Source organism: Onychomys torridus, chromosome 1 (assembly GCF_903995425.1).
Source record: "Onychomys torridus chromosome 1, mOncTor1.1, whole genome shotgun sequence".
NCBI classification, from domain to species: domain Eukaryota; kingdom Metazoa; phylum Chordata; class Mammalia; order Rodentia; family Cricetidae; genus Onychomys; species Onychomys torridus.
In genome coordinates this window covers 9,417,699-9,428,400 of record NC_050443.1, presented here as the reverse complement: position 1 = coordinate 9,428,400, position 10,702 = coordinate 9,417,699, and the positions used below count along the sequence as shown (strand labels likewise).

Below are 10,702 nucleotides of genomic sequence, written 5' to 3'. Positions count from 1 at the left end.
AGATCAGACTTGGTGCTTTGGTGTGCTGTTGTGTGTAGACCACACTTGGACTCTTTTTGTTTGTTTGTTTGTTTTGTTTTGAGACAGGGTTTCTCTGTAGCTTTGGAGCCTGTCCTAGATCTCCCTCTGTAGCCCAGGCTGGCCTCGAACTCACAAAGATCCACCTGGCTCTGCCTCCCGAGTGCTGGGATTGAAGGCATGCGCCATCACTGCCCAGCCACACTTGGACTCTTTAGCACATACACTTTCTTCTGATGGAGATGCCCAGCAAAGGGCAGTGGATATGGCTTCATCAGATCCCCTCCTGTGTGCCCACAGTCCCCTAGAAGATCCATTTCCCGTGAACTTCCTTTACTATCATTGGCCACCAGAAAGGGACGGTGCCAGCAGCCTGTGTGAGTTCCTTGATGCCTCACACGTCTGCTTCTCCCTGGGGTCCCTGTGAAGCTGATACAGGAGAGAGGGCTCAAGGACAGCACTGGACCAGTTCTCAGGACAGAAGTGGGGGATCTCTCCTCTCTCAAAATAATGCAAAGTGGGCTCTCAGGGCAGGGCTGGGCTGGCAGCGTGCTTGGCCTCAGGGCAGTGGTGCAAGCTAGAATCACTTTGATCTTAGCTCAAGATGCACTCCCAGCCACAGAGGGGGCTTGAGGCTGATCCCTGGGCTAGGCTAGAACCCATGTCGTCCAGGACAGACAGGGTCTGTCTCCTAACCAGTGAGTCTCAGCACTTGAAACAATGACTTCTAAATTATAGGTCATTCATTCATTCATACATACAGAAAATCTTGGGGCTGGAGAGATGGCTCAGAGGTTAAGAACACTGACTGCTCTTCCAGAGATCCTGAGTTCAATTCCCAGCACCCACATGGTGGCTCACAACCATCTGTATTTGAGACAGAGTTTCTCTGTGTAGCCCTGGCTGTGCTGGAACTCGCTCTGTAGACCAGTCTGGCCTCAAATTCAGAGATCCACCTGCCTCTGCCTCCTAAGTGCTGGGATTAAAGGCGTGTGCCACCACCACCCAGCTGGAGCTGACCCTTTTAAGGCTACAGCAGCGGGTACCAAGCTCTGTAGCTACAACTGTCTGCCTTTCCCAGTCTGCCTTCCTTTCCCTATAGGCTATTGAACCCAGGTGTCTGTGTACTTTTGAACCGCACCCCCAACCCCTCAGGAGGGATATGACTCTAGGCTGAGGCTCTACCACTGAGCCACGCCCCCAGCCCTCCTGCTTTTTAAAACTTTACTTATTTTATGTGTATTGGTGTGTGGTCTGTATGTGGTGTGCACCATGTGCTTGCCTGGTATCCACAGAGGCCAGAAGAAGGTATCAGATCTCTTGAAACTCGAGTTACAGTGTGAGCTGACATGTGGGTGCTGGGAACTGAACGCAGATTCTCTTGACGAACAGCCACCTTAACTGCTGCGGATCTCAACAGAGCCTCTTAACTGCTGAGCAACCTCTCCAGCTGCCCCGTCCCCATTACTTTTAAGACTTGGTCTCTCTTAGTTGCTCAGGCCTTCTAAGTAAGCTTGCTTGTCTTTTAGTATGACTATCCCTGAAGAGCTCTGGAGTCCTGATCTCTTTTGTACCCTCACAGGTCACCCCGCCACCCTGCCACACTGGTAAGGCTAGCCGAAAGAGTGTCCACTGTTCAATCTGATTTTATTGAAAAGGAAACATACAAAAATCATGTACAAAAAAAATTAACCAAACATGTACAGAAAATCCATTCCGGTATATCTACAGCAGTGCATGTACAGTATTTTACAGGCTGGGCCGTCCCTCCCCGCTCCCAGACTCCTCCCTCTTCTGAGATTTCCCCCCTCCCTGACTCCCCATCTTTCCCCCCCAGCGCTTTGCCCTGGGGACTAAGGCTGAGGTGGCTTCCGCCAATATCTCCCACCCCCCAAAAGAATGTCAGTGGTCACGCGTGCTCTCTCTAAACCTATGCAATGGGATGGATGGGGACTGGGGGGGTGGTCCCGGGCAGAGCACAGGATTCACAGTCTGGACCCCTCCTGGACACCCCCAGATGAAGGTGAGGCAGGCATCGGTCACCGCCCGCCGGCGGTTCAGGGAAGATGGCTGGGCACTGGGTTGAGAAGGCCGTCACATGCCCCCCATTCTCTGGCTCCAGGAGGCTAGTGGTCAGGTTTGGCTCATATGCTCTTCACAGGCCCCCTCCCCAGGAGGAGGGGGGGAAGCACCAGGGGCCTGAGGCCAGGCCCAAAGTGAAGGCGCACTGGGGACACTCCCAGGGTCCCCCTGCAGCTGGAACGGGCAGCCAGCACCAGCAGCCTTTCCTGAGATGGTGGTGGGCGGCAGAGGCGGGCGGCTCGGTCCCCACCCCCTCGGTCACCATGAGTCCGTCAGCCCTCCCTCCCTGGGCTTTCGGGAGGCCAGGGTCCCCTAAGTCCGTATCTCCATCAGTGCACCCAGGCTGCCTGGGCTCGAGTGGCTTCCCTTGCGTGCCCCTGGGACAGGCAAGGCCGGCAGTCCAGTATGCTACATGGTGCAGAAAAAGTCCCCCGCGCTGGCCAGGGTGTCAGAGGGCGGAGGGGGTCCTGCCCCCCAAGTCCCCGACGTCCCCCGGGCGGGTGTAGGCACCTAGTTGGGCTCCATTTCTGGGGCTCCGGGATCCCTGGGTAAGGGGAGGAGTCCCATGAAGAGATTGTACATGACCCTCCAGGGTGAGGGGCGATGTCGATGCCGCTCTTCTTGTCTCTGGGGGGAGAGAGAGAAGTGGGGATTAGTGTGGACCTGCAGACAGACTTGGGTGAGGGGGCAAAAGTGTGGATTCCAGATTGGTCCCCAAATTGATTGCAACCCTCTTACCAGCAGACCCCCATCCACTATGGCACACTCTCCCAGGACAGGAAAGGACAGTGACAGAATGCTCACAGCAAAGCAGCCAATGGCTCTGCCTTGCTGTGACACACACACACACACACACACACACACACACACACACACACCCCTCCTGTTGTCCAGATAAAGTCACAGGGGCTCTAAGGAACAGGATGAATTGCAGCCCATTCAAGGTGAGAGACCCGCATGGTGGCTCACACTCCTAACTCTGGCACCTTCATATGCTGAGGCTGGAGAATCACTAAATTTGTGCTAGATTGCAGGCCAGTTTCTGGGAAAATGAAACCAACCAAACAAAAGGCTGGTGGGACATGGGAGGGAGCAATGGGGCCCTTCAGCATTTCTAGAACAAACTAGACCAGCGAAGAACAGCCTGCCATCTTGGCAGGGCTGAGAGAAAGTGCCTCTTGGCAATGCTGGGTTCAGTGACACCTTGTTCTCCTCCGGGAGGCAGAATAAAAATGTGATGCAGCTTCCAGAATCCTCTATGACAGGCCTCTCAGGAGGCTGAGACAGGAAAATAGAAAGTCCAAGGCCTGCCTAGGCTACAGAATGAATTCAAAGCCAGTCTGGACAATTTAGTAAGACCCAATCACAAAAGGAAAAGAAAAAAAAAGAAAGAAAGCTGGGCATGATGCCTCACATCTATAATCCCAGAACTTGGGAGGCAGAGGCGGACAGATCTCATTCCAAGGCCAGCTTGGTGGTCTACATAGTGAATTCCAGAACAGTCAAAGCTACATAGTGAGACTGTGTCTCAAAACAAAGAAAAGAAAGAAAACAAAAAAGGTGCTTTTATTATTTGGTTCCTCTACTGAGTACATGGCCAGGCAAAGTTACCTGGCTCACCCCCTAGACAGATGTCAGATTAAGGACCCCAGTGGAGTACATGTCCAGAACTAGCTGGGGCTTCCTGAGCCCTCCTCCTCACCCTTGCTGCTGGGAGAGGGTGTAGGTGGCAGGTACCACCTTGTGAGCTCACTAGCGGTCCTATCTCATCATATCTAAATTAGGGGGAGCACAGAGACATCAGCACATGGGCCCAGTCAGAGATAGATGTCCCTTAGAAAGGAGAAAAGCAGGGCTAGAGAGATGGCTCAGTGGTTAAGAGCACTGGCTGGTCTTCCAGAGGTCCTGAGTTCAATTCCCAGCACCCACATCATGGTGGCTCACAACCATCTGTAATGAGATCTGGTGCCCTCTTCTGGCCTGTAGGCAGGCATGCAGACAGAAAACTGTATAAGTAACAAATATTAAAAAAGAAAGAAACAAGTCAATTATGCTAGAAAATGTCTTCCTGCAAGACACACCCCCTGATCTTCACTGATGGATTCCAGGCAAGCGCTCCAAAAGCTTGTTAGAGTGGTGTAAGCCTTTATAGTCCCAGCACTTGGGAGGCAGAGGCAAGCAGATCTCGGTGAGTTCCGGCCAGCCCCAAACGGAAAAACAAACAAACAAACAAACAAACAAAAAACCAACCCAAAAACTTTATTTTTGAGGCATGATCCTCGTGTCCTGGAACTAAATATGTTGTTGAGGATGACCTTGACCTACCTAGGGCCTCCAACAAAGCTGCTACCACACTCTGGGCTTCGGAAAGAGCCTATTGCCTCGTGTCTGCCAGGCCAGCGCTCTACCAACTGAACTACATCAGCCTCCCCTAAACTTTAAAAATGCTTTTTTAATGTGTGTGTGCTGGGAGACCACAGGGAGTCGGAGACCACAGGGAATCGGATCCCCCATCCCCCCAAATGGATTTACAGGCAGTTGTAAGCTGGGAAATAAGCCACGGTCCTCTCTCTGCAAGAGTGCTCTCAACCACTGAGCCCCTTTTAACACACACTCATTATTATCTATTATATATAATACATATTATAGTATGTGTGGGTCATATTTATTTATGTATGAGGAGGTCAAGAACACCAGGCAGGAGTTGACTCTGTCCTTCCAGTAGGGGGTCCTGGGGAATCGAACTCAGTTCATCAGTTTCGGTGGCAAGAGCCTTTCTCCTCAGAGCCACCTCAAAGGCTCTTTCTTTCCTTTCCATTTCTGAGGCAGGGTTTCGCTACGTTGCCCAGGCTGGCCTTGAACTTTCTTTCTCCTTCCCTGAGTAGGTGGGATTACAGGAAGCTGCCACCAGGCCACGCTACTCGACTTCATGTGTCCTCGGTGGTAACCAATGAAGGGGATGGAGGACTTTCGAAAGCCGCAGTAAAAAAGACGCCAGAGCTAGGACAGGAGTGAAAAACAACGCCCCAGACCGAGCAAGGAAGCGGGTGAAAAACAAAACAAAAACCACAACCTGCTGGGAGCGAGGAGCCGCGGCTGGGCCGATGGCCCCTCTCCAGGGAGGTAGGGGACGAGGCCGGGGAGCAGAGCGAGGGGCTGCCTCCGTCAAACATCAGTGCGCTCGCTCGCTCGCTCGCTCCTCTCTCTGCTTTTGCCTCTCTGTTGCAATCAGCAAACAATGCAAGGGCCATGTGCAGAGTGCACAGCGCTGGGGACGGAGGGGGCGAGCGAGCGAGGGAAGCTGGGGGTGCCGTGGCGGGTGGGGAGGGGATACCGAGTGGCGGGCCCGGCCCGGGAGGTGCGGGCGCCGAGCGGCCGGCGGGGGGCGCTGCGGGGCGCAGCTCGGCGGGGGCGGGCGGGGCGGGCGCGGCGCGGTGCTGACTCACCGGCTATAAATAGCCTGGGATATAGGAGCCGCCGCGCCGAGCGCCGCCTTCAGTCCCCGCGGCCGCGCAGCCCGGGCCGCGCCGCAGCTCCGAGCGGCGGTCCCCGACCGGGCCCGGGGCTCCGGTCCCGATCCGGCCCGGCCCGAACCCCAGCTTCCGGCCGATGCCTCCCCACGCGCACACACCCATCTGCCTGTCCCCGGCGCGACCTCGCGCGCGCTGGGCCGGCAGCTGCGGCACATCTGGCGGGGGCGTGCGTCCCCCCTCCCTCCCTCCCTCCCTCCCTCCCCACCTGCCCGCCGCCCCGCACTCACCCGCCGCTCGTACTGCGCGTTGAGGTCGTCCGCCATCCGCCGCAGCTGGGCCCCGATCTCCCGGGCCCACTCCTCCTCCTCCCCACGCACTCCCGGGGCTGCTTGGGTGGGGCCGCCCGCCAGGGCCTCCGGGGCGCTGGGCACGGGCGACTCTAGGTGCTGCTGGGCCGGTGACAGCGAGGGCTGAGGACCTGGGAGAGGGAAGGGGCGTGGTCACCACCCACCCGGCCGGGCCCCGGGGCGTCCCGGAGGCACCCAGAGAGCCAAGGCCTGCTGTTCTCCCCCGATCCCCTCTAGAAATTCCTTCTTCTCACTCCTGCCCTACCTAAGCCCCGGAAAGGGGTCTTGAGGAAGTGGCTCTGGGGTCACCTGACTGGCCAGCTCCCCACTAAAGCCCCTATCAGTCCGGAAGTCCCTCAACTAATCCGACCTAAGTAACCCTCTCCTAACACACCGTCAGCTCTAGCCCGCTCTAGGTGACAGGCAGGGAAACTGAGGTCCCACCCAGAGCAGTGTCCAAGGTCACCCGGGGATACAGCCACTGACCCCACCCAGCGACTACCCTCAGGTCTCCAGCTCACTCCTGCCCAACCACAGTGAGGCCACACCCCCGGATGTGGCATTGGCCCGATGACCAGAAGGCCAGACCCGGGCTGCCCAGGAGGACTGGGGGCGGGGTGCGGGGTGGCAGGGGTACTGGGTGAGTCTGCCTGCCCCACCCGCTCTGGCACTCGCCCTCGCCCCTCCGTCCTGCCACACCAGGTCCTGGGCCTCAGTTTCCACGGTCTCTGAATCTAGCCCTGAAACCCGGGGAAAGTTGCAAAGTTTTTCTCCCTCTAACCCCTGGGTGCAGGAGACTGTAATGGGGGGTAGGGGGAGATGGGAAGGGAAACCCGGATGGTCATTCCCCGCAGCCGGGCACCACAGGGTTAACAGCCCATCAGGCAGGGGACCTTTAACCCTTCCCTCCCTGAGCCTCACCCTCTCCCCGAGGGGGACTTTCCCAACACAATGGCCCCTCCCCCTCCCCTTCCTCCCCGGGGACTGCGGGCTGGCCCCGCTAGTGCCGAAGAGGTCCAAATAAAAAGGGAAAGGCCTTCGACCCCTCCCCAAAGTCCTGAGGTGACAACTCTCGCACTGGCCACACTCCTTCCTACAGCAATCCTGGCAGGGGTGGAGGGGGGGTGGGCCGCCCGGGGACCCGGGCTGGGGGAGGGGAGCTGGGAAACAGCTGTTGCCCGAGGCCCGGGAAGGGACGTGGGCTGCAACTCCCGGGACTGCAGTCGGATTCCAGGAGGGACTTCCCACTCGACCTGGCCCCTCCATCCCTGTCTCCCACTCGGTCTTCCTGCTTCTTGCTACACAAAGACCACACTGGCCACACCCTCCCGGTGGCCCCACTCAGCTCGGCTGCCGCTTCAGCTCGCCCGGGTGCGGGGTGGGCACTCACCGTCCGGGCGTGGGCCTCGGGGCCGGCTGCGGGGACCCCCAGGCCAGCGGGGGCCCCCCAGGGCGGCGGTGACGGCGGGCGGGGCGGTGGGGGCGCAGAGGTAGGCGGCCGGCAGCAGGGCGGGGGCAGCAGGGGCGGCGGGCAGGCCGGGCTCGCAGAGACCGCAGGACACAGCGGAGGGCACCAGGCGGCCGAGCGGGAAGGGGCGCGGGCCGTCGCGGGCCAAGCCTTCTACGGGCTCCGGAGAGCTGCCCTCCTGGCGTGCGCGGGCCATGGCGCTCCCTGGAGCCTGCGGGGCACAGCGGGGAGGTCAGCGGGGCGACGGCAGGGGGGCTGCAGGACCCCACCCTGCAGACACCCCGCCTGGAGGTCACTCACGCCCACGAGGGGTGACCCCAGGGGGCAGCCTGGCCGGGACACTTGGTGTTGGGCGCATGGGGTGCGGGGTACAGACTGCGTCTGGGGGCTCGTGGCAAGCCCTCCAGGCAGACTGCCTAGGACTCTCAGGGCTTGGGCCAGGGAGAACTTTCCCAACACAGGAGCGCAGCAGGGGTGCTGGGGCTCCCAGGACACACAGGGCTGTCACAGGATAGTGTGTGTGTGTGTGTGTGTGTGTGTGTGTGTGTGTGTGTGTGTGTGTGATGGGAACACAACTCAGACACCAGAGAACTCACAGAAGTGTTCAACTTGACCTCCACCCCACCAGACCCAATGAGGTGGTCCACTCAAAAACACAAGGAGACACACTTAGACATTCACACACAGCCATCCAGAGCCCTCCTCCTTCCCTAGACACATATTTACATCAGTCTCACACTGACCCACTGCTGACATGCCCGCACTCACCCATCCACAATGCAGCCATCACACACAGAAACACAACAGATACGAGTCTTCAGCGTGTTTCTCCTGCATGCACACAGACACCCAAGGATACAAGACACCCCTACTACACCTTAGCACACACACCCATCATCCCCAAACACACCTGAATGTGCGACACTCTCCCCCCAACTCTGAGCTCCCGGGATACAACAGCTACACACAGACACATGTTATCACAACCGGATGCATCATCCCCTCGCACGCGGGGCAGCAACACGGGGAGGCTCCAGACACAGCTGGGAGAAGCCATCCGTCCAGCCTCTTCTCTCAGCCCCCAAACACCACAACCAACTGTGAGCCCCTGAACATGCACAAACGCGTGCGCGCGCGTACACACACACACACACACACGCACACGCACACACACACCAGCAGCAGCAGCACACACACCTACAGCAGAGACAGAAAACACTGGCCTCACGTGACTGGTATAAACACTACAGAGAGAGAGAGAGAGGGAGAGCCACATGACACATATGAGCCACGGATCACAGTGACAAGCCCCTCAGACCCAACACACACACACACACACACACACACACACGCGCGCGGCATGCAGAGGGGCTGCCGCTGCTGCACCGCCTGGATCCTCCCCCTCTAGAGCCCTCCATCCTCAGCGTGGAGACAGCCTTGTGCCCCCTTGCCACTCAGAAGTCACCCAGGGAGCGATCAGGCACTGGGTGGCACCCCATCCCAAATGCTGGGTGCAGCAGATGAATGTCTTGGAGACACCCAGAGACAGCACGCGCGCGCGCACGCACACACACACACACACACGCAACGCACACTCGGGCGAGACCCCTGCACACCAAAACAGCTCACTCAAGCGACACACAAACACAGCTCAAGTGTCGTCGTCCCCTACCATCGCCCGCACCACCACCAAAACCACCGAGCAGGCGACAGATTTCCCCCCTAGTCACCCCTCAAGAGCACACGCACACAACTCTGGTGTGTGTGGGGTAGCCACCCACACCCGTAAACGGACAGGTGCACCCCACCCCGCAGACACGCGGGCAAGGACTCACGCAGACACCCCTCCGGGTGACAAACGCCAACATCTCGGTGTAGGGACACAAACTCGAGAGCCAGACACGAGCACACACACCCAGGCGAGACACCTGCAGATCCACAGCCCCGCACGCGCGGTCCCCGCCGCCCCTCCGCTGTCACAGCTCCCCCCCCCCACGCCGCCACGTGCGCCCGCCCCGCCCGCCCAGCGCGCGCGGGGCCAATAACCGGCTGTTGCTGGGGCGCAGCCCCCGCCCGCGGGAGCCGCAGCCTCCGCCGCCCCCTGTCGCCGCCCCCGGCGGGCGCGCGCCCTGGGTGTGGCCGATCCTCGGTGCCACCCCCACCCCGACCCTCCCGTAGCGGGACTCCTGGGGACCCGAACGAGCCCGGGGCCACGCTCCTCCCCGGCCGCACTGGCCACCAGGGGGCGCGGGCGAGCCCGAACCCCATTGTTTGTAAACAAACCCGCCAGACCGCTGTGGCACCTGTGCGCCCAGACCCCGCGCCCCGAGTCCCAGGTGCTTCCTTCCGGCCCGGCCGGCCCAGCCGTGGTCCCAGTGATGAAAGCTGGGGCACAGGCAGCGGGGAATGCAAGGGGATCGCCCGCTCTGCCCGCGCATCCTGTCACCTCCTCCAGGGAGCCCTCCCGGCCTGGCCGCTCGTGAGCAGCGTTGGGGATCGGGACGCGCACTCACCCCGGGGGCATGAACACGCCAGAAGAGGGCGGCGATGGGGTGGCGGGCGGCTGCCTTCTGGAGGGCGCGCCCGCCGAGTGGCTTGCTACTGAGGCTCCTTGCTGCTGCTGCTGCTGCTGCTGCTCTAACTGCAGTGGCTGCTGCTGTTTCTGCTACAGGCGCGTCCGCGTCTGCGGCCAGATCACCACTGCTGCTTACGCGCTGGTGTCGCCGCCGCCTCCCGGGTGCCCCGCTCGCATGTGGCTCTGTGCCGCGTCTCAGGCCGCCCGGCGATTCCCCGGGCCCTGCTGGCTCCGCGGCAGCCCCGCCCCGCCCCGCCTCTCGCTCGCTCCCACGCCCCGCCCCCGCGTGACGCCAGGGCCCCGCCCGCGGCCGGGGACAAGTCGGGGCTTGCAGGCGGGCACCGCGCCCCCTACCTCCGCGCGGGGGGTTTCCCTGCAGCCGAGGGGGCGGGGCGAGGCCTGGCCAGGGCAGGAGGAGCACCGTGGGGACAGCCCAGACCCGGGGTGGCCAGACATACACTTGACACACTGACACACTGACTGGGACCCACACCCCACACCCGAGGAGTACGCGCTCAGACTGACCCACTGGCGCACTAGGGTGCACCGAGTCAATGCTGACTGAGCCACAGGGACACGGAGTCAGACACCTTGCGAGAGACACAGATGCACACGCGGGACAAGGGCCAGGATGCACAAACTCATCCCCACCCCTCCCCCAAACCCAGATTAAACCCCTGGCGGGCTCACAGGGACACACACGGACAGTGACAGCCTCACACACAGTTGCACAGACAAT

The 10,702-nt window shown here is 60.2% G+C and overlaps 1 protein-coding gene across 5 annotated transcripts; it reads right to left on the bottom strand.

The window, feature by feature from the left end:
* Window positions 1-1,648: 1,648 nt before the first annotated feature.
* Window positions 1,649-10,175, bottom strand: Bbc3 (BCL2 binding component 3). 5 transcript variants are annotated; one of them, XM_036191750.1, is made up of 4 exons: window positions 9,902-10,175; window positions 7,311-7,599; window positions 5,861-6,051; window positions 1,649-2,727 (listed from the first exon to the last, which is right to left on the bottom strand). In XM_036191750.1, the coding sequence occupies exons 2-4, from the start codon at window positions 7,582-7,584 to the stop codon at window positions 2,611-2,613; spliced, it is 582 nt and encodes a 193-aa protein (XP_036047643.1). In that variant the 5' UTR covers window positions 7,585-7,599; window positions 9,902-10,175; the 3' UTR covers window positions 1,649-2,610. The 5 variants fall into 5 exon arrangements, with proteins under 5 accessions (XP_036047643.1, XP_036047723.1, XP_036047570.1 ...); XM_036191830.1 differs by lacking the exon at window positions 9,902-10,175 and adding an exon at window positions 9,302-9,325; XM_036191677.1 differs by lacking the exon at window positions 9,902-10,175 and adding an exon at window positions 9,224-9,324.
* Between the last annotated feature and the right edge of the window lie 527 nt (window positions 10,176-10,702).

Excerpts from the sequence above, each read along its gene's own strand:
- Bbc3 (XM_036191677.1), bottom strand. The coding sequence starts at position 9,256 with ATGTTGGCGTTTGTCACCCGGAGGGGTGTCTGC. Across the intron at positions 7,600-9,223 it reads TCACCCGGAGGGGTGTCTGC|GCTCCAGGGAGCGCCATGGC; the intron begins GTGAGTCCTTGC and ends TGTGCCCCGCAG. Across the intron at positions 6,052-7,310 it reads CCGAGGCCCACGCCCGGACG|GTCCTCAGCCCTCGCTGTCA; the intron begins GTGAGTGCCCAC and ends TCCCTCTCCCAG.